This window comes from Vigna umbellata, chromosome 11, assembly GCF_029865625.1.
Source record: "Vigna umbellata cultivar VRB3 chromosome 11, Vumbellata_1.0, whole genome shotgun sequence".
Taxonomy (NCBI): domain Eukaryota; kingdom Viridiplantae; phylum Streptophyta; class Magnoliopsida; order Fabales; family Fabaceae; genus Vigna; species Vigna umbellata.
This window is the reverse complement of record NC_142175.1, coordinates 10,039,524-10,058,114: the sequence shown is the minus strand read 5'-3', so window position 1 is coordinate 10,058,114 and position 18,591 is coordinate 10,039,524. Positions and strand designations below refer to the sequence as shown.

The window sequence follows — 18,591 nt, the reverse complement described above, 5'->3', positions numbered from 1 at the left end:
TTGAAGGTAATGGTACAGTACAAAAAGAGGTTGAAGAAGATGGTGATTCTGTTAAAGTAAATGTTGAAGGTGATGGTGACTTACGAGAGGTCAATGTTTGTGAAGAAGATGGTGACGATGTTGAAGTAAATGGTGTAGTTGATGGTGACTTACAAGAGGTCAATGTTTGTGTAGAAGATGGTGACGGTGTTGAAGTAAATGATGTAGTTGATGGTGAGTTACAAGAGGTGAACGAGGGTGAAGAAGATGGTGGTGTTGTTGAAGTAGATGGTGAGTTACAAGAGGTGAACGAGGGTGAAGAAGATGGTGGTGCTGTTGAAGTAGAGGTTGAAGGTCATGGTCACGTAGAAGAGTTGCATGAGGTTGAAGAAGAGCAAGAGTTGAATGTGTGTGAAGGAGTCGTGGAGGATGAAGTTTATGTTTGTAGTTGGAGTACATCTACTGAAGAAGGTGATGTACATGGAATTAATGAGTGCTTAGAGGGCCTAGTAGATGTGAGTGTTGAATGTGATATAGATGGTGATGTAGATTGTAATGTCGAAGCAGAAGTAGAAGTAGAAAGTCTTTATGATAGTGATGATGACCGTGATAATGTCAGTGTTGAATGTGATGATCATGACGATAGAGGATTGTCAGATTTTGAGTGGAAATCTGAGGAATTTCTTAGTGCAACAGATAGTGATGAAGAGGTTAATGACAGTGAAGGTTATGGGAGGTTTGGTATTTTTTGTATGCCAAAAAGTATGGTAGACTTTACATGGGAAGTTGGGACTTTTTTTGCAGAAAAGCAAGATATTTTAGATGCTGTAAAAGGGTATGCCTTGGAAAATGGGAGGAATATAAAGTTTGTAAAAAATGACAAGAGAAGATTGAGGATGAAGTGCTTTGGTGCAAAAGGAGAATGCCCATGGACCATATACTTTGGTTATATGGAGGCTGTAAAATCATGGCAGCTGAGAACTAAAAAAGACATTCATACATGCAGCAGGGAGTTCAACCTCAAGTTAGTTGACGCCAAGTGGTTGAGCAAAAAGTTGGTGAAAACAGTTCAGGAAAATCCTAAGATGAAGGGTGTTGATATTCGTGAAAAAGTTCAAAGGAAGTGGAACATAGGTATATCAAGGTCTATGGCTTATAGAGCCAAAGCTATTGCTTCTAATGAAATTGATGGGTCCTTTAATGAGCAATATAAGAGGATATATGATTATGCGCATGAGTTGTTGGAAAGAAATCCAGGATCTACAGTTAAGGTCCATGTTGAGAATAATGAGGGTGAGTTAATTTTCAAGAGATTTTACTGTTGTCTGAAGGCATGCAAAGACAGTTTTGTCTACTGTAGGCTAATAATTGGATTAGATGGAGCCTTTTTGAAAGGGAAGTATGGTGGTGAGCTATTGACGGCTGTTGGGAGGGATGGAAATGATCAAATGTTGCCCATTGCATATGCGGTGGTAGAAGTCGAAAACAAAGATTCATGGATGTGGTTTTTGGAACTTTTGATTGATGATCTTGGTGGTGGAGAAGTGTGTTCTTCAATTACTTTTGTCTCCGACCAACAAAAGGTAATAATCATATTTAAATTGCTTCTTTCGTATATTGGTTCATTAATTTGATATGGTGATAAATCATTTACGTTAACACCACAGGGTCTACTACCAGCCATTCAACAGTTACTCCCAGGTGTTGACCAGAGATTTTGTGTCAGACACTTATATTCAAACTTTAGGAAAAAGTTTCCTGGTAAAAATCTGAAACAGCTGATGTGGAGGGCAGCTACTGCCACTCATCCACAAAACTGGGAAAGGGAGATGAGAAACATTAAAGATATAAATGAAGACGCATTCAAGCATTTGATTGCCATCCCTCCAAGGTTGACAATTTGTATTAATTATTTTTGCCCTTTGTATATTATTTTATGTTTGTCCATATTAGTTGCAGTTTTAACATATATCATCTGTTGTAGATATTGGTCAAGGTCCAGATTCAGTCCAACACCAAAATGTGACACATTGGTCAACAATATCAGTGAGGCTTTCAACAGTGTCTTGGTTCACACCAGGACTAAACCAATCATAACAATGCTGGAAGAAATTAGGGTATACATAATGCAAAGATGGGCAAAAAACAGGGCTAAGATACAATCATTTTCAGGACCAATTTGTCCAAAGATCCAGGCCAGATTTACAAAGGAATCCCAAGCAACCAAGAATTGGATACCTAGGTAACTTTCTTCATAACTTCATAAATGTTTATTCATTCCTTGGTAAACTTTATGTCAGACACTTAAATGTGTTGTTTAAATTTTTTATTTCTTTATAGCTGGTCAGCACACAAACTGTTTGAAGTAAGACACGTCTCCCAAAGTGGAGAAAAATTTGTTGTAAACATAGACGAGTTCTCATGCTCGCGCAGGAGATGGAGCATCACAGGAATTCCATGTTGTCACTCCCTTGCCGCAATGAAGTTTCTTAATATTGATGGCCAGCAGTTCATTCCGGCTTGCTTTCTAAAGTCCACCTATGAAGAAACCTATGCATCAATCGTATATCCCATCAACGGCAACAACATGTGGGACCTAACACCATATCCGGATGTCATGCCTCCTAGGAAAAAGGTTATGCCTGGAAGACCTAAAAGGAAAAGAAGACTGGAGCAGTGGGAGATCAGAAAGGATGATTCACGAGTGAGCAAGGGTGGTTTGCGGAAGAGATGCGGGATATGTAGGGAGGTTGGGCACAACAGGAGTCGTTGTCCGAAAGCAACCCAAGAACCAATCATGCCATCATCGCAACTATCTGAAGTGTGTATGAATGATGAGGAAGTTGAACTATAGATGTCTGTATAAATGACAATGATGCCAAGTTTAAGGAACTTTGGTTATGTAATAGTCTAAGGAACAAGGTTGATTGTTTTACTGCTTTGTAATTTTGCTGAACTATAGATGTGTGTATGGTTTTGGATGTATTACAATGATGCCAACTATGTATGGTTTTGGATGTATTACACTGTTTTGGATGTATTACAATGAGCAGGAACTACTTTGGATATGACCAGGAACTGTTTTGGATGTATTACAATGAGCAGGAACTATTTTGTCAATGACCAGGAACTGTTTTGGATGTATTACAATTTCCTTCTTGGACGGACGTCTTATATACAACGATACAGGACGACCAGACCGAACGCTCTGCAGCACGGAGGTTGTTGGAAGAGCGATGGACGAGGGTGGACGACCAGACCGAACGGTCTTGAACACGGACGTAGTTGGACGAACGCTACACACGGGAGGACAACCACACCGAACGCTCTTCAGCACGGACGTAGTTGGACGAGCGCTAGACAAGGGAGGACGACCACACCGAACGGTCTTCAGCACGCACCTAGTTGGACGAGCGCTAGACAAGGGAGGACGACCACACCGAAAGGTCTTGAGCACGGACGTAGGTGGACGAGCGGTACACGAGGGAGGACGACTACACCGAACGCTAGGGAACAGGGACCTAGTTTGACGAGCGCTACACACGGTAGAAAAAACGCTCAGTGGACGCGCGTCCAGCGAAGACGCGCAGTGGACGCTCGTCCAGCGAGGACCCGCAGTCGACGCTCGTCCAGCGAGCTAAGAGGGCGCTCGTAATTTAGCTATCAAATGAAACTGCTTATTCAATAGTATCTCAGCAATGTAACAATCAAATTGTGATCTGATCAGGATAACAATGCTGTAATTTAGCATTTCAACAATGAAACTGCTTATTCTATAAATATGATTTACCATTATAACAATTGTGTAATTTAGCAGTAATTTTGTACACAGTATATGGACTGAATTTATAACAACTCTTCCATTTCATTCATTTCATTAATTTCATTACAACAGACCAAACCTACAACAAAGTTACAAGGAATCATCCTTTCGTCATCAACATTGAAACTAAAACTATCTGTATTACACATAAAACAGACACCAACAACATCACCACCTTCATCAACTTTTCAACAATGAAAACTGATTTTTGTAAATTCAGTATCATTTTCCTAGTACTATCCATGTCTTCACTCTTCACTACTGTTTCTTTCTTTCCTTCACTGTTGAACAAACTTCCCCTTTCGTCACCACCAATATCATTGCACCATTCGAAGAAGTTGCAACCACTTTCTTCACCACCATTCTGTAAAGACAGCATTCAACTTCATTAGGGAGTACCACCTTCTTCTCACAAACAGTACCAGAACTTGATTAGGTTGAGTTGAATCTAACATACCTTATACTTGGAGCATCCCCAAAATTGCTTGCCCCGATTCTTCGTAGTTTTGGCAGTTCTCACCACACAACTTTGACCACAGTAGCAGATCGGTGAAGGCGTACCATTTTCCTTCCGCCTGGCACTGCAACTCGATGAATACCAAGAGTGCTCCTTCGACATTCTCTTCGAACAACTAGTACTACACCCAGCTGCGTCGCAAAACTACAACTTCGACCTCGTACTTCGAATCGAACAAAGAACGCCCACCCTCCCACTTCGAATCGAACAAAGAACGCGCACCCTCCAACTTCGAATCGAACAAAGAACGCGCACCCTCCAACTTCGAATCGAACAAAGAACGCGCACCCTCCCACTTCGAATCCAACAAAGAACGCGCACCCTCCCACTTCCAATCGAACAAAGATACACCTGATTTTTGGATCCAACTTAGGATCCCATTTTTGGCCTCTCACGCGAACCCTAATATTAAAAACCCTCAATTTCTTCCCCCAATCTCATGTGCATTCGTCAATTAAAACCTGTTGGCCTTGAATTTTTTCAAATTTCCTAGTATGCCCTTACCCAAAACTGAATAATCAGACGTGCATACCAATTATTTAATACAAAAACCGTTTTAAATGCCACGTCTGATTAGTTACTGCACTCAACCATGCCACCTAACCAATACCGTAACGGCCGTTTCTCCAAATTAACGGCAGGCCTGTAATTGATTCAATTTTACAAAAACAAGGACTCAATTGAAACGCCGAAAATGACGAGGACCTATTTGAAATTCATGACCAAAATAGGGACCTACGGAGACATTAAACCTAAAATAATCAGTTTTTCACTAATAATTTTTAATTTAAAAAAATAAAAAACAACCATTTCGATTTTTTTTAAGAAAAATAAAAAAAACACACTCAACAATTTAGGATGTATATGAAATAGAGGATTTTTTTTATTATTAAACTATTTGCTTTATAATCTTAGTTTTAGAAATAAAATTTAAATAAATATAAAATACATTATTTACTGTTTAAATTTCTTAAAGTAAACAAGGAAAATGATAATTTTAATTTTATTTTTGTTAAGGGAATAGTTATTCTTATTTAAAAAAAATTAAAAAGAAACATCCTTACCTATTATTTATATATTATAACATAAGAAAAGAAAGACACTAAACAATTTACTTTAATGTCCATTTTATTTTGTTGATAAATAAGTATTCTAAAAATAGTTTTTTAGTTATTTGACATTTTTTATTTTTTTTATTGGGTTAAATATGTTTTTGTCACTTAACTTTCATGAAAATTGGAATTAGTCCCTCTTCAAAATTTTTGACTAATTTAGTCCCAAACTTTAGAAATGTGTGAATTTAGTCCTTTTAACCAAATTTTATTAACTTTATTTGATGTTTCAAACGCATTTTTTTAGTGAACATTGAAGCAAAAATATATGTCAAACGGTGTAAACAACTCAAATGCTATCATGAAATGCATTTAAAACATCAAATAAACCTAACAAAATTTAGTTAAAAGGACTAAATTCACATATTTCTGAGGACTAAGTTAGGCCAAAGTTTTAAAGAGGATCTAATTCCAATTTTGGTTGAAAGTTAAGGGACTAAAAACATATTTAATCCTTTTTTATTTATATTTATTTTGTTGTTATGTGTATGAAAGTTATTTTATTTATTTTATTTTTTAATTTTTATTTATTTTACTGTCATATGTATATAAAATTTATTCTACCTTTCTATCCCATTTCTTTTATTTTTAAACTAATTTTTTATTTATATTTATTTTGCTAACATGAAATTATTTTATTAATCAATTATCTATTATGCAAAAATTAAACTAATATCTATTATCTATTATAAATAATAAAATAAAATACTAGCAAAGTTACCTTCTTATCCATGTTTATTTTGTCTCAATTGTCAATTGATATTTTTATGATATTAATTATATTTGTATATTAATTTTTTTTATAGTATTTTATTACTTAGTCACTTAATAAAGTAAAATTTAAAAAATATAATTTTATTTTATTTTGTAAATACTATCATTTTAAAAAAATAATAATAATTTTATCTTAAAAAAAATATCAACAATAAAATATATTTATATTAAGTTATACTATAGATATTTTTATCATTGAAGATTCTTTATGTAAACTTTAAATTGATATTACCTAATAAATAATTATACTAATCATAATCATTTTTACATAATTTCAAACTACGATTGTATTTAATATTTTATTTCAAATATTTAAAATATACATTAGATGAGTTTGTCCACATTCTGATTAGACGAGTATAGCAAAACATTTAGACCAGTCATTCTATTTATTGATTAAACAAATATAATAAAGAATATCAAATGGGTTTATCGATGCACTTATTAAACAAGTCTAATAATACACATTAAATGAGTTTGTCCATACAATCAATAGACAAGTATAGTAAAAACTATTGAATGAGACATTTCACACACTGATTACACAAGTCTAGGAATACTCATTGGAGAAGTTTGTCCAAATAGTGATTAAACGAGTCTACCAACAACATACATTGATAAGATGACCTTATCAATATACATCAAACAAGTCTATCTAGATACAAATTGAACCAGTCTATTAATACAATACAAGTTTGTCCATCTACTAATTAGATGAGTCTTGCAATACCCTTTAGACAAATATGAAGAAACACTTATTAGACAACTTTGCCCATACCCTAATTAAACGAGATTAACAAAAATCATTAGATGTGTCATTTCATACATTGATTAGATGAGTCTAAGAATACTGATTAAACAAGTTTGTTCATACATTGATTAAATGAGTCTATCAACAAACACTATACCAGTTTGTCCATACATTGATAGATGAGTTTACATAAATAAATTACACAAGTCTTTTCATAAACAGATTAGACAAGTCTATTAATACACATTAAACGAGTTTGTTCACTCATTGATTAGACGAGTCTTGCAATACACATTAAATGAATTTGAACATATACAATTTAAACAAGTCTAGTCGTACACATTATACGCGTGTGTCCATATACTTATAAGACAAATCTAACAATACATATTAGAAGAGTTTATCAATATATTGATTAGACGAGTCTAGATATACACATCAAACAAGTCTTTTCATACACTTATTAGACAAGTATTACAAAAAGTATTACATGAGTTTAACAATTCATATTAAACGAGACTACAAATACACTAATTAATAGTATAACAAAAATATATTAGACGAGTCAATTCATACGATGATTATGAGTTTAGGAATATTTTGATTATATAAGTTGTCAATGAATTGATTAGAACAGTCTAACAATACATATTAAACAGGTCATTCATATATTGATTATACGAGTCTAATATTATACATTAGACAAACTTTTTCATACACAGATTAGACAAGTCTATTAATATACATTAGAGGATTATGTTCATTCACTTATTAGATGAATCTTGGAATATACATTAAACGAGTTTGTTCACACGTTAATCAAGCTAGTTTAACAATACACATCAAACTAGTCTATTTATGCACTAATTATACAGTGCATAAAACATAAAACAGGTCTGCATTAATTAAATGAGTTTAAGACTACATATTAGGTGAGTATATCCATACACTGATTAACGAATCTTACAATACACATGTGTTTGTTCATAGACTGATTAAATGAGTCTAACAATATACGTTAACATTTCTGTTTATAAACATATTATACTAATATATTAATACACATTAGACATCTCTATCCATTCTCTAATTAGAGTGTCTTGTAATACACATTAGACAAAATTAACATTATATATTTTTACACACACAACACTCACACACACATATATATTAACTTTCTAAAATTATAAATAATTTTTAAGATTATATTCAAAATTTAATCATAAATTTAAAAATTTTATATTTTTCCTCAACTTTTATATATTTAAATATTTTTTAATATGATTTTATTTATTAATATAAAAAATATAAAAAATATCTGTAAACACGAATTCAAAATTAGTTGATAATTAAAAATGTTAACCCTGATAAAAACTAAAAAATAGAAAATGTTTACACCGAAGAATATTCAGTTAATATATAAAGATTATCTGACAAAAAGAAAGATACAGGAAAATAATGACTAACAGTAACTAACCAACCACAATGATATTGATAATAATAAAAGTAACAAAAAGAATAATAATTCTAATAATGATGATAAATTAAAAATAAAAAAAAAAGAAAGCAAGTGGGGAGTTGGCCGAGTCTTGAAGTATAATCATCGTGCATGCATTTTGGTGCCTCTTTCTTTCTTCTTTCTTATTCTGCATGCACACGCCTCCTTTCTCTCTCTCTCTCTGTTTCACCCTCTCTTATTCTCTTATATTCTCTCTCCGGTTACCGTCCATTCAAATCTCTCTCCGGTTCCTCTCCTCTGTTCAGAGTCCAACAACCTTCCGATCACACTCGCCACCGCTCTTCCACGCGAATGCGAATCCTAAACCTCATCACTCGCGGCGCCCGCACTTCGTAGAGACTTCCGGTGACCGGAACTTCTACTTACGAACTTTCGGCGACGCGGAGCGGCCACTAGAGGTTCGCTCGGAGGCTTAATTTCGGTACGGTATGGTCTACGTCGCCGGATTTTGCGTCCGACGTCGAGTGACTTGGTGAGGTGACAGTTAGGGTTTTTGTTTTTTATTTTTCGGGTTTTTGTTGTGTGCTTCAGAGCGCGTGGAATTGGAGTTGAAAATGGAGTCAAGGAGCTGCATGAACGTGACGTGCGCCACCTTGACGACGATTCGGTGGCGCAAAGGCTGGGCCCTGCGATCCGGCGAATTCGCCGATCTCTGTGATAAGTGCGGGTAATGATACTCTAGATTTCGAATCGATCAGTTCGCGTGTGTTGAAATTAACGCTTGAGTTGATATGAGGTTGTACGGAACACAACAGTGGATTAGAACTTTGGAGTAATCTGTGATTTGTGGCTTTGATGGTTTTAATTGGTTGTTGTTCTGGTCTTTTTTCCTATTTTTATTTTATTTTATTTTTTGCTTTTAAGTTTAGTTTGATGTTGAAAATTTAATTTTTTCATAGTCTAAGTTTTGACTAGTGGCTACCTTTTTTCTTCTTGGGCCTTCCGATTTTCTAAAGTTAGTGCAGTGGCATTTACACGGTTTTATGTTTTTATTTTTTATTTTACTTAAATTGCGCGATGAGTGGATGAAGTTGTCGTAGGTAAAATTGGGTCTCCGAATCTTAGTTGCTGCTGCTGACCAGGGACTACAAGTCATGACGTTCTTTATGGGATGTGTTTATGATTTACTGTGTTAAATTTCCGTACTTCTTTTATTAAATGACCAAAGTTTTTTGCTTGAAAGATGCGACGTAGCATAAGTTTCCCCAAAAATGGGATCAAAAAATTAAAAGTAAAGAAAAACATATTAGTTGTATAAGTATGGAATGTCCGAATAAAAAGCTGTGTGAGATGCAGTGGAACTAGGATTCCATCTAGCTGAAAATTTATTGTAAAACATCATCTTGAATTTGAACGGTGCCCAATATAAGATCACATCATATGATAGTTTCATAATAAATTATTGAAATTAATGCATATGCTTCCACCAATTTATTTCACCAACTTTTCATACAAAATTGCTCTTAAGATTTTCATTTTCAAATTTGAGCTCTATAAGTTGTAAACAGTGTTATATTGATAACTTGTATCCTTTAGATTAAGTACTGGCTTGCATCAATACGTTTGCAAACCTTCCTTTATTTTATTGGAATTGGTCTTCACTGGGGGACAAATTCTTATTCCTGATTCTTTTTCTCTGCTGTAGTTCTGCTTATGAGCAATCAGCATATTGTGATACTTTCCATTCCAACGATTCTGGTTGGAGAGAATGCACGTCATGTGACAAGGTAGAGTGCTTAAGTATTTTGTATTTTTGGTGCATAATCGCAGTATACATAAGACTGGGATATCCTTTTGCTTCCTAATTCTGGTACTTCCAGGTGCTATGTTAAGTTTAATCATCGTATATGTTCTTTTATCTGCAGCGTCTCCATTGTGGATGCATTGCTTCTATGTCTCAGCTTGAATTATTAGATACTGGTGGTGTAAGCTGTATAAGCTGTGCAAGGAATTCAGGACTTCAACCTGTAAATAACTTCACCATTTTATTTAAATTACCATTTATGTTCGCCACTATGCAAACACATGAAAATATTGCTCCTTTATTGATTTTCACAACTCCCTCAAGTGTATCAATGTATATAATGTTGGATAGAAGACCTTAATTTTAAGGTTAATTTTGACTGAAACTTGTTTCATCACGAGGTTGATAAATTATTTATTGATTAGCCTTTATAGGTAAATTGAGTGGTCTATGATCTAGAGAACAAATAAAAGCTTTGTTATGCAAGCTCTGCAATTCAAATCTATGCTTCCATAAATAGGTTTTGCTTCTTGGATGTATATTTTGTGTTGATACTTTTTAAGTCTAACTGTATGTTCTCAAAATTGACAATTGTTGACAGATTGCAATCAATGAAAAGCCTAATTTATCGGGGACTTCAAAGGTAATAGATATCAGTGCACAGCAGTGCACTTCTCTGGCTAACCAATTAAACGTGAGGGGTATGCAAGGAGGGAATTATGCAGAAAATGATGGTCTCCGATGCTGGTTCAAACCTCATAAAATTGAAACAGATGTGCCTTCTACAGAAATGAAACCAGAAATTTTGCCTTCTGTTGGAGAACTTGGAAGCACTTTGATATCACAATTTCATTTTGAGTCTAATGGATCATCCAAGGCTTCCAAAGCAGAGAGCTGTAAGGCAGACACAGAAATACGAGATATATATGAATCTTTGGCACAAACTAATTTAAGTATGACCCTTGCTACTCCCATAGGAAATTCAAACCCCTTTCATAGTTCTGTTGTTGATGAAAGGGAACAAAGTAAAACATCTTCACTTTTATTGGGATCAAGGTCTCGCCATCTTTTACCTAAGCCCCCTAGGTCAAGCAGTGGCACAGGCCTAGAAGTAAATGCTGGTATGGTATCCCAGATTCGTGTGGCAAGGCCACCCGCTGAAGGTCGGGGAAGGAATCAGTTGCTTCCGCGTTATTGGCCCAGAATTACTGATCAAGAGTTGCAACAAATATCAGGAGAGTATCCAACACTGTAATTAGTTTGATAAATTATTAATTACCGGCAAGAAAATTATGCAGGTGGATTAAATTATTATTGTTTTGATAGTTAATCTTTACCTTAGCATTTCCTTAACCATGATTCATGATATATTCAAGTTCAAATTCCACTATCGTGCCACTCTTCGAAAAGATGCTGAGTGCAAGTGATGCTGGTCGAATTGGTCGCCTGGTTTTACCAAAAGCATGTGCTGAAGTAATTTATCCTAACCTATTTGTTGAACTGTCTAAGTTGTCATTTTATATTAATAAATAATCCACTAAAAGTTATTTTTCATGAAGAGTCTCATAATTTATTGGAACTAATGATTGTGCAGGCATATTTCCCTCCAATTTCTCAACCAGAGGGCCTTCCTTTACGAATCCAAGATGTGAAAGGAAAAGAATGGATGTTTCAATTTAGATTTTGGCCAAATAATAACAGCAGGATGTATGTTTTAGAAGGTGTAACCCCCTGCATTCAGTCTATGCAATTGCAAGCTGGAGATACTGGTATATTTTACTGAGAATCCCATAATTTGTTAAATTTTCCATTCTTAGAATAGATCAACCAAATCGAAACTTTCATTTTCTAAGATTATACTCACTACATGTCTTCTAAAATAAGGTGCGACTAATCAATATCATTTTCTAAGAATCTTCGCTAATTTTTCTTTCACTCTGTTAACTAGTTAATAGCCATACCTAAAAGACATTCTGCTTTAAGATACTAACCACTATTGCTTTCCTAATGTATTTTGTTTTGTGTAACTTCCACTGATTTTTTTTCCTAGTATAAAGTACCAGTACCTTTTTCTTGGTAAAAGTACCATCACCACGTAACAAAATGTTGCTCATGTTTTTGGGGATTTATTTGATTGGTTCTCTTCATTGAAAAACAACTGATTTCAGTACAATTACTAAGTTTCAATGTCAACCTCTGCTTGCTTCTATTTTTATTTTAGTTTCATCTTGACATCTGCTTACAAATCTTTTTTAACTTTTTTTCTAAAATTTCTGTAGTAACATTTAGCCGTATGGACCCTGAGGGGAAACTTATAATGGGGTTTAGAAAGGCAACAAATTCTACGGCAATACAGGTAACAGTCACTTTTAGTTCATATAGCAAACTCAAACTTTCTGAATTGGTATTTAATCACCTATTAAGCAGGAAACACTACCATCTAATATGCCCAATGGTTCTCATTCAAGTGAAACTTCCTATTCTGGTGTTTATGAGAATCTACCTATATTAAGTGGTTACTCTGGCCTTCTTCAGTCACAAAAGGGATGTTCAGAAACCCACCTAAATGTGCTGTCTAAAAAATGGAACTCTGCTGGTGGTGACATGAACTGGCATAACATTGACATTCCCGAAAGCAGGAAAAGAGAGGGGTTGCCTTTGCCACCTGTGCTGGTTCCTGAGAAGAAAAGAACTCGGAATATTGGGTCAAAAAGTAAGAGGTTGCTTATTGATAGCCAGGATGCACTCGAGCTAAAACTTACTTGGGAAGAGGCTCAGGATTTGCTTCGACCACCTCCTGCTGTTAAACCAAGCATTGTCATGATTGAGGATCAGGTTTTTGAAGAGTATGAAGTAAGTAAACAATTTGAAGAAGCTTTCACTTTTATGAAATTCACCCATTCAATAGTGTGCGTGGGAGGTTAAATTATTGTCTCTGCTATGTTAACTCAGCACCAATTTTAACTCAAATTAAAGTGTATGAGCCTTTCATTGTAATGAGTTTCTTAATGCATTCATCTTATCCTATGCTTTTTCTCTCCAGGTGAGTCTAAATCTAAAGAAGAAAATGTGATTTCTAAACGCTCTCAAATATGGGTAGTTTAGCATACGTCAGTAGTTGACCTCTCCTATTTGCAATTTCCGGCCGGAATTTGTTTAAATAGCAGGCTAGTTTGTACTTGTTAAAATGCGTCTATAGTTTCAGGTTATATAAAGTATTTTCTTTTAGGGAATGTATATGCATAGGAAAAATACTAGTAAATGGGTAGGGGATGGCCAACAAGAGGGATGAAGGCATAAGTTTCTCAAACCTCAGATTGGGTCAGCGATTAACTAATATTTTTCAATTTGCTGATAAGTGTCTTGAGGACGGTAACTAGGAAGCTTTAATATACTTTATTAAATGCTTTCAATTAGTTAAAATAGTAACTGCAATTTTTTTTTTCTATCTTTAACATAATAAGTAATTTCTTTTAATTGAATGTGTTTTTGTTTTTGTTTCCTACGGTCACTCTTTAACACTCTACTATTAGGAAAATTGACTTTTCTTGTATTAATTGTCATGATACTAATCAATTATTAGGTTTAGCGTCTCAGATTCACTAGTATCTTAATTGGTATACTTATTAAATGACTTTAAATTTTTGCATGTAACCTGTTTAAGATATTGCTTTTCAATTGATGCAGGAACCTCCTGTCTTTGGAAAGAGGAGTATATTCGTAGTTCGATCAGCTGGGTAAGATGACTATGTGTATAGAGTTTTTTTCTATTTTATTTGCATTTGTCAGGTTTTTCTTCTCTTACCATCCCTCTCATCTTCTTATTTTCTTTTTCTCTTTCTATGGAACATAACGATTTCTCTTATAAGTTATGCCAATGCATAAACTTGTATTTTTTTTTTATCGAGTATTTCAATTTGGAGTGTGATTGAACTTAGGGTGAATGAGCAGTGGACGCAGTGTGATAGTTGCTCAAAATGGCGGAAGTTGCCAGTTGATGTACTAATTCCCCCTAAGTGGACATGTGTGGAGAATTTATGGGATCAGAGCAGGTGAGCAGAAGACCTTATAGTGCAATACTGCTAGGATATTAATACCTATACTTATTACATAAGACGATGCTTTTGCATTGCTTTCAACAGGTCTTCATGTGCTGCTCCCAATGAATTGAACCCAAGGGAACTGGATAATCTTCTGAGGTTGAATAAAGGTATTTATCCATTCGTTGTGTTTTTTGTGCTTCCTAGTTACTGCTGACCAATACATACTACTAGAAATGGTTTCTTGTGCAAAATTTTGCAGTATGAAGCAATGCTTTTCTAGCAGTATTTTCCTTTTCATGTTTTCTAATTGTACTGAAATATATACCTGAAGACTTCCAAGGACATTACTTAGACCTCTTTTATCCACAAACTTGTATTTGTGGTTTAATATAAATTAATGACTTTTGTGAATAGTATTTTGGTTAAATAGATTGGGTCTCTCAAGAAGAGGTTTTCCCATTGAAATTGGGATCTGATTAGGTGCTGCTGCTGATGTGTGGTTTATAATTGAAAAGTGTCTCTAATAAGCCATTATTTTTATTCCTAGCTATAACTCATCCATACTAAGTTATTGAAGGCACACGGCTATCTGCATAATCAATTTAAAGCTATCTGGAAAGGAATTTTAGAATGGGAATAGAAGACAATAGGCGTTGAGCATAGAAGACATGGGATATTTGAAGATCTCCACAATTTGTCTTGCAATTAAGATTAACTTCAAAATTAAAACATGAACACAATGTTTAAGAGTATTGAAGTATTGAATTTTCGTGCATTTTGTTTTTTGTACTTTTCAATGGTTGGCATACCAATCCTAACTTACAACCATACCAAGGATTATCATAATGTCTTTAATTTGTATTAACCGGTTCCATCAAACTATTTGTCTTTTATGCTTGCTCTTTTTAGTTAAATTATCTTCGTCCTAGAAACGGACAAATTTGTAATCCCAAGTTGTGCTGTATGAACTCGGATAGTAATTTTGTGACTATTATGAATACATGCTAGCATATTTTTCCTGTCAACAAATTCTTGATGATATCAAATATACTTAAATTATTTATTCTGGAACAGAATTCAAGAAACAAAGATTGGCAGCAAGCCAGAGACCAGCCCTGGACCATGAATCTTCAGGACTGGATGCTTTGGCAAATGCAGCAATACTTGGAGATGATGCAAGTGATTCTGGCAGGACACCAGTGGTTACCACCACAAAACATCCCCGGCATAGACCTGGGTGTTCTTGCATTGTCTGTATCCAGCCACCAAGTGGAAAGGGAAAACACAAACCTACTTGCACGTGCAATGTGTGCATGACAGTTAAACGACGGTTTAAAACCCTGATGATGAGAAAGAAGAAGCGTCAATCAGAACGTGAAGCTGAGATTGCCCAGAGAAATCAGTTAACATGGCGGACCAAGGACGAATCAGAAGTAGACAGCACCTCACGACATTTAACTCCAGTTGATGGTTTGGAGAATGAAGTAAGGGCGTCAAGTGAGTTGGACCCAAGGACTCAAGACCAAGTTGCTGAAGCTGCCAAGGGACAATTAGATTTGAATTGCCAACCAGATCGAGAAGAAGCGCAAACTGGGCCAAATAATGTGAGCATGACAAGTCTTCTTGAAGAAGCAAATCTGCCGTTGGAGACCTACCTGAAGCAAAATGGCCTTACTAGTTTGATATCAGAGCAGCAAACAAATTCAGCTTCAAATGTGCAGGCACAGACAACCAACGAGAGTGAGGGAAGACAAAATGAGGATTGCGGTACGGCTTCAGTTATTCATGAGCAGGATAGCAGTCACGAAGATAACAGTGGGCAAGACAAAGACCAAAACAATTCACTCTCATAAAATCTTACAGTTACATTTTTTCTCCCTTCTTTTTACTCTGAAATTATTTTACAAAAGTCGTTCATGCATTAGTTATAAAATTATAGGAGGTTCTTTTGTATGTCTATATATTTTGTTATTGTTTGTCTTGAGAAATTTCCCCCAAAACTCAATGACCTATATATATACGCAAAAGTTTGTGTTTTATGGTTGTAAACTAGTGAGACAAGGAGTGGAAGGTGGTTAGTAACACCTTGATTTTTTGTATTTTTGGTCTGTGTGGTAACTCTGAATAAGCATCGCTTCCTTTCTTTTTTGTTATAAGGAGGAAGGGGGAGGACACCTATTTAATTGTCTAGTACGGGGTTTTGTTTGAATACCCACTTCCATTTCATCCATGCTGCACAACTAATGTCTCTTTCTCGTATTTAATAGGGGGACGTGATTTCTCTCAAAAACTACTCCCTCAATTTTACTTTACATATCTATCATTTTTTAAAGTGGTTTTCTTTTGATGTCTCTTTTTTCATAATAGGAGAATATTCAGTTACAAAATATATCAACCAAAATAAAGATTACAAGATTTCGACAAATAAACCTCCTAAATGATTACAAAGGTAAACTTTAAAATTAAGATAACAACAGATTTGCTGGTATCTCGCTTGAATCCTCTATTTTAATCAACTGCTTCTTCACGTCATTTTGTGGCCTCTATGCCCATTCTAGAAGATCAGCTCAGCATGTGATCAGTCTTTAATGAAACTCATCTATTATGAGGTCGGTCAATTTTGGACTCTGCAGTCCTCCAACCTAGAGTCGCCAACTTGTGAGACAAGAGATTGTCCATTAACCGTCCTTCATATTGCGTTTCCCTAGGATCATCATTAACCTATCATAACTTTTCACGTGTAAGGTCTCTGATGAGCTCTCAGGTTTTAATCAAAGGGCTGACATTAAACTTTCAGTGGTAACCGTTACACATGTCCTATTCTCCTGGGTTTTCTGTTTCAGATTTACAAATGTCCTATTGAAGCCCAGAACTACTAGGTAGGTTTCCGATCTCTTTGTTTACATAATGACCTTGTACGATTCCTTCTATCCTTTGGCTAAAATGAACCTTAAAATGAGAATCCACAGCCCTTTACACCGAGAAGAAAATCAAAGCCTTTAGGCACAAACAAGCTCTGTGTAAGAGTGATGAAAAACATGTCTTAGTCGGTCCCTCTGAGATAGTCGAGCTCTATCATAGAGACGACTCCATCCCAACTCTTCATAGGTTTACCTTTACCTATGCCACTGTGTTTGAAAAAGAATTATTTACGGTGCTAAACGTGTCCTCAGCTCAATTACGTCCTAATAGTTGGGCCTTTGTCCGAGCTTTCCATATCTTATGTTCACATTTCGGTACTACTCCTAACTCCAATATCTTCCTTTATTTTTTTCAATCTCAAAACTCCTACTAAGCAAATGTGGGTCTCTTATCTTTATTTCAATCTTCTTAAAAAGGGTTTAAGGGTGTGTTTCTAAAGATTCTAGCTCTGAGCATAATCATGGCCTCTTATATGGGTTTCCCTTATATTGGACACAACACCCTTGTCTCCTGAGTCCTTAGCAATTGGAAGATCTTGACCCAACCGAGCAAAAAGACTGCCTTATGCTGGAACAATTAGAGCCTTTATGTTTAGAGGGTGTGATGGCGATGTCTCAAAATCTCAGAATAACAAGGTTAAATTATTTTTGTATGACTAACCTCAACTTTTATTCGAGGAGTATATAAATGATGAGCCCTCGATGCATACATCAAATAAACATTCTCGTAATAACAAGGTTAAATTTTTTATATGACTAAGCCTCAGCTTTTATCCGAGGAGTAGATAAATGATGAGCCCTTAATAATAAGATTCCCATTGTCAGTATTAGACAATGATGTATGGCATACCTGAATCTGAGTATGAACCCGATTTCGAGCCCTCAGTCTCTGAATAATGTGTTATGTTACTTGTTCATCACTTAACCGGTCTGGATGTATCCGAGCTAAAAAGACCATCTTAGAGTGCTGAAAAGATCTGTCTAACCCCATCCGAACTGAAAACATCATTTTATTGGCTAATTAAGGCTTTGTTCCCTTGGAGGACATGATTTGGGTGGATAGATTTGAGGAGATTTGAAGGTAAATTTTTTGTTGTTTATTTAAGTAGATTTGGAGGTAAGTGAGAGTGAATTTGGAAGAAAAACTTGTAAGAATTGGTGTAGGATTTGATTTATGTAAGAGATAAAAAAAATTATTTAATTGATAGAAATTAAAGATTTCTAAAATGTCTCTAATTATAAAAGTAATATAAATTGATAATTGTTAATGTTATATATAAATATAAAAATATTTAAAAGGAGAAAAAAATAAAATATAATTTTTAAAATGTAAAAAATGAGTATTTTATAAATTGAAATAATTATTTTTAAAATATAATAATTTTTTAATATAATTTACCATCTTAAA

The 18,591-nt window shown here is 34.9% G+C and overlaps 2 protein-coding genes across 6 annotated transcripts; both read left to right on the top strand.

The window, feature by feature from the left end:
* The first annotated feature begins 929 nt into the window (after positions 1-929).
* Positions 930-2,833, top strand: LOC148190947 (uncharacterized). Its single transcript, XM_088101415.1, has 4 exons — positions 930-1,562; positions 1,647-1,870; positions 1,964-2,221; positions 2,320-2,833. The coding sequence occupies exons 1-4, from the start codon at positions 930-932 to the stop codon at positions 2,831-2,833; spliced, it is 1,629 nt and encodes a 542-aa protein (XP_087957541.1).
* A 5,648-nt stretch (positions 2,834-8,481) lies between these two features.
* HSL1 (HSI2-like 1) lies at positions 8,482-16,471 on the top strand. 5 transcript variants are annotated; one of them, XM_047292467.2, is made up of 13 exons: positions 8,482-8,873; positions 9,007-9,142; positions 10,121-10,202; positions 10,341-10,442; positions 10,821-11,458; positions 11,596-11,692; positions 11,814-11,988; positions 12,499-12,575; positions 12,647-13,072; positions 13,907-13,956; positions 14,158-14,271; positions 14,362-14,429; positions 15,337-16,471. In XM_047292467.2, exons 2-13 carry the CDS (start codon positions 9,030-9,032, stop codon positions 16,113-16,115), a joined length of 2,721 nt encoding a protein of 906 aa, XP_047148423.1. In that variant the 5' UTR covers positions 8,482-8,873; positions 9,007-9,029; the 3' UTR covers positions 16,116-16,471. The 5 variants fall into 5 exon arrangements, with proteins under 5 accessions (XP_047148423.1, XP_087958136.1, XP_047148424.1 ...); XM_088102010.1 differs by having other exon boundaries at positions 8,482-8,896; positions 12,755-13,072; XM_047292468.2 differs by having other exon boundaries at positions 8,482-8,896.
* Positions 16,472-18,591: the final 2,120 nt, after the last annotated feature.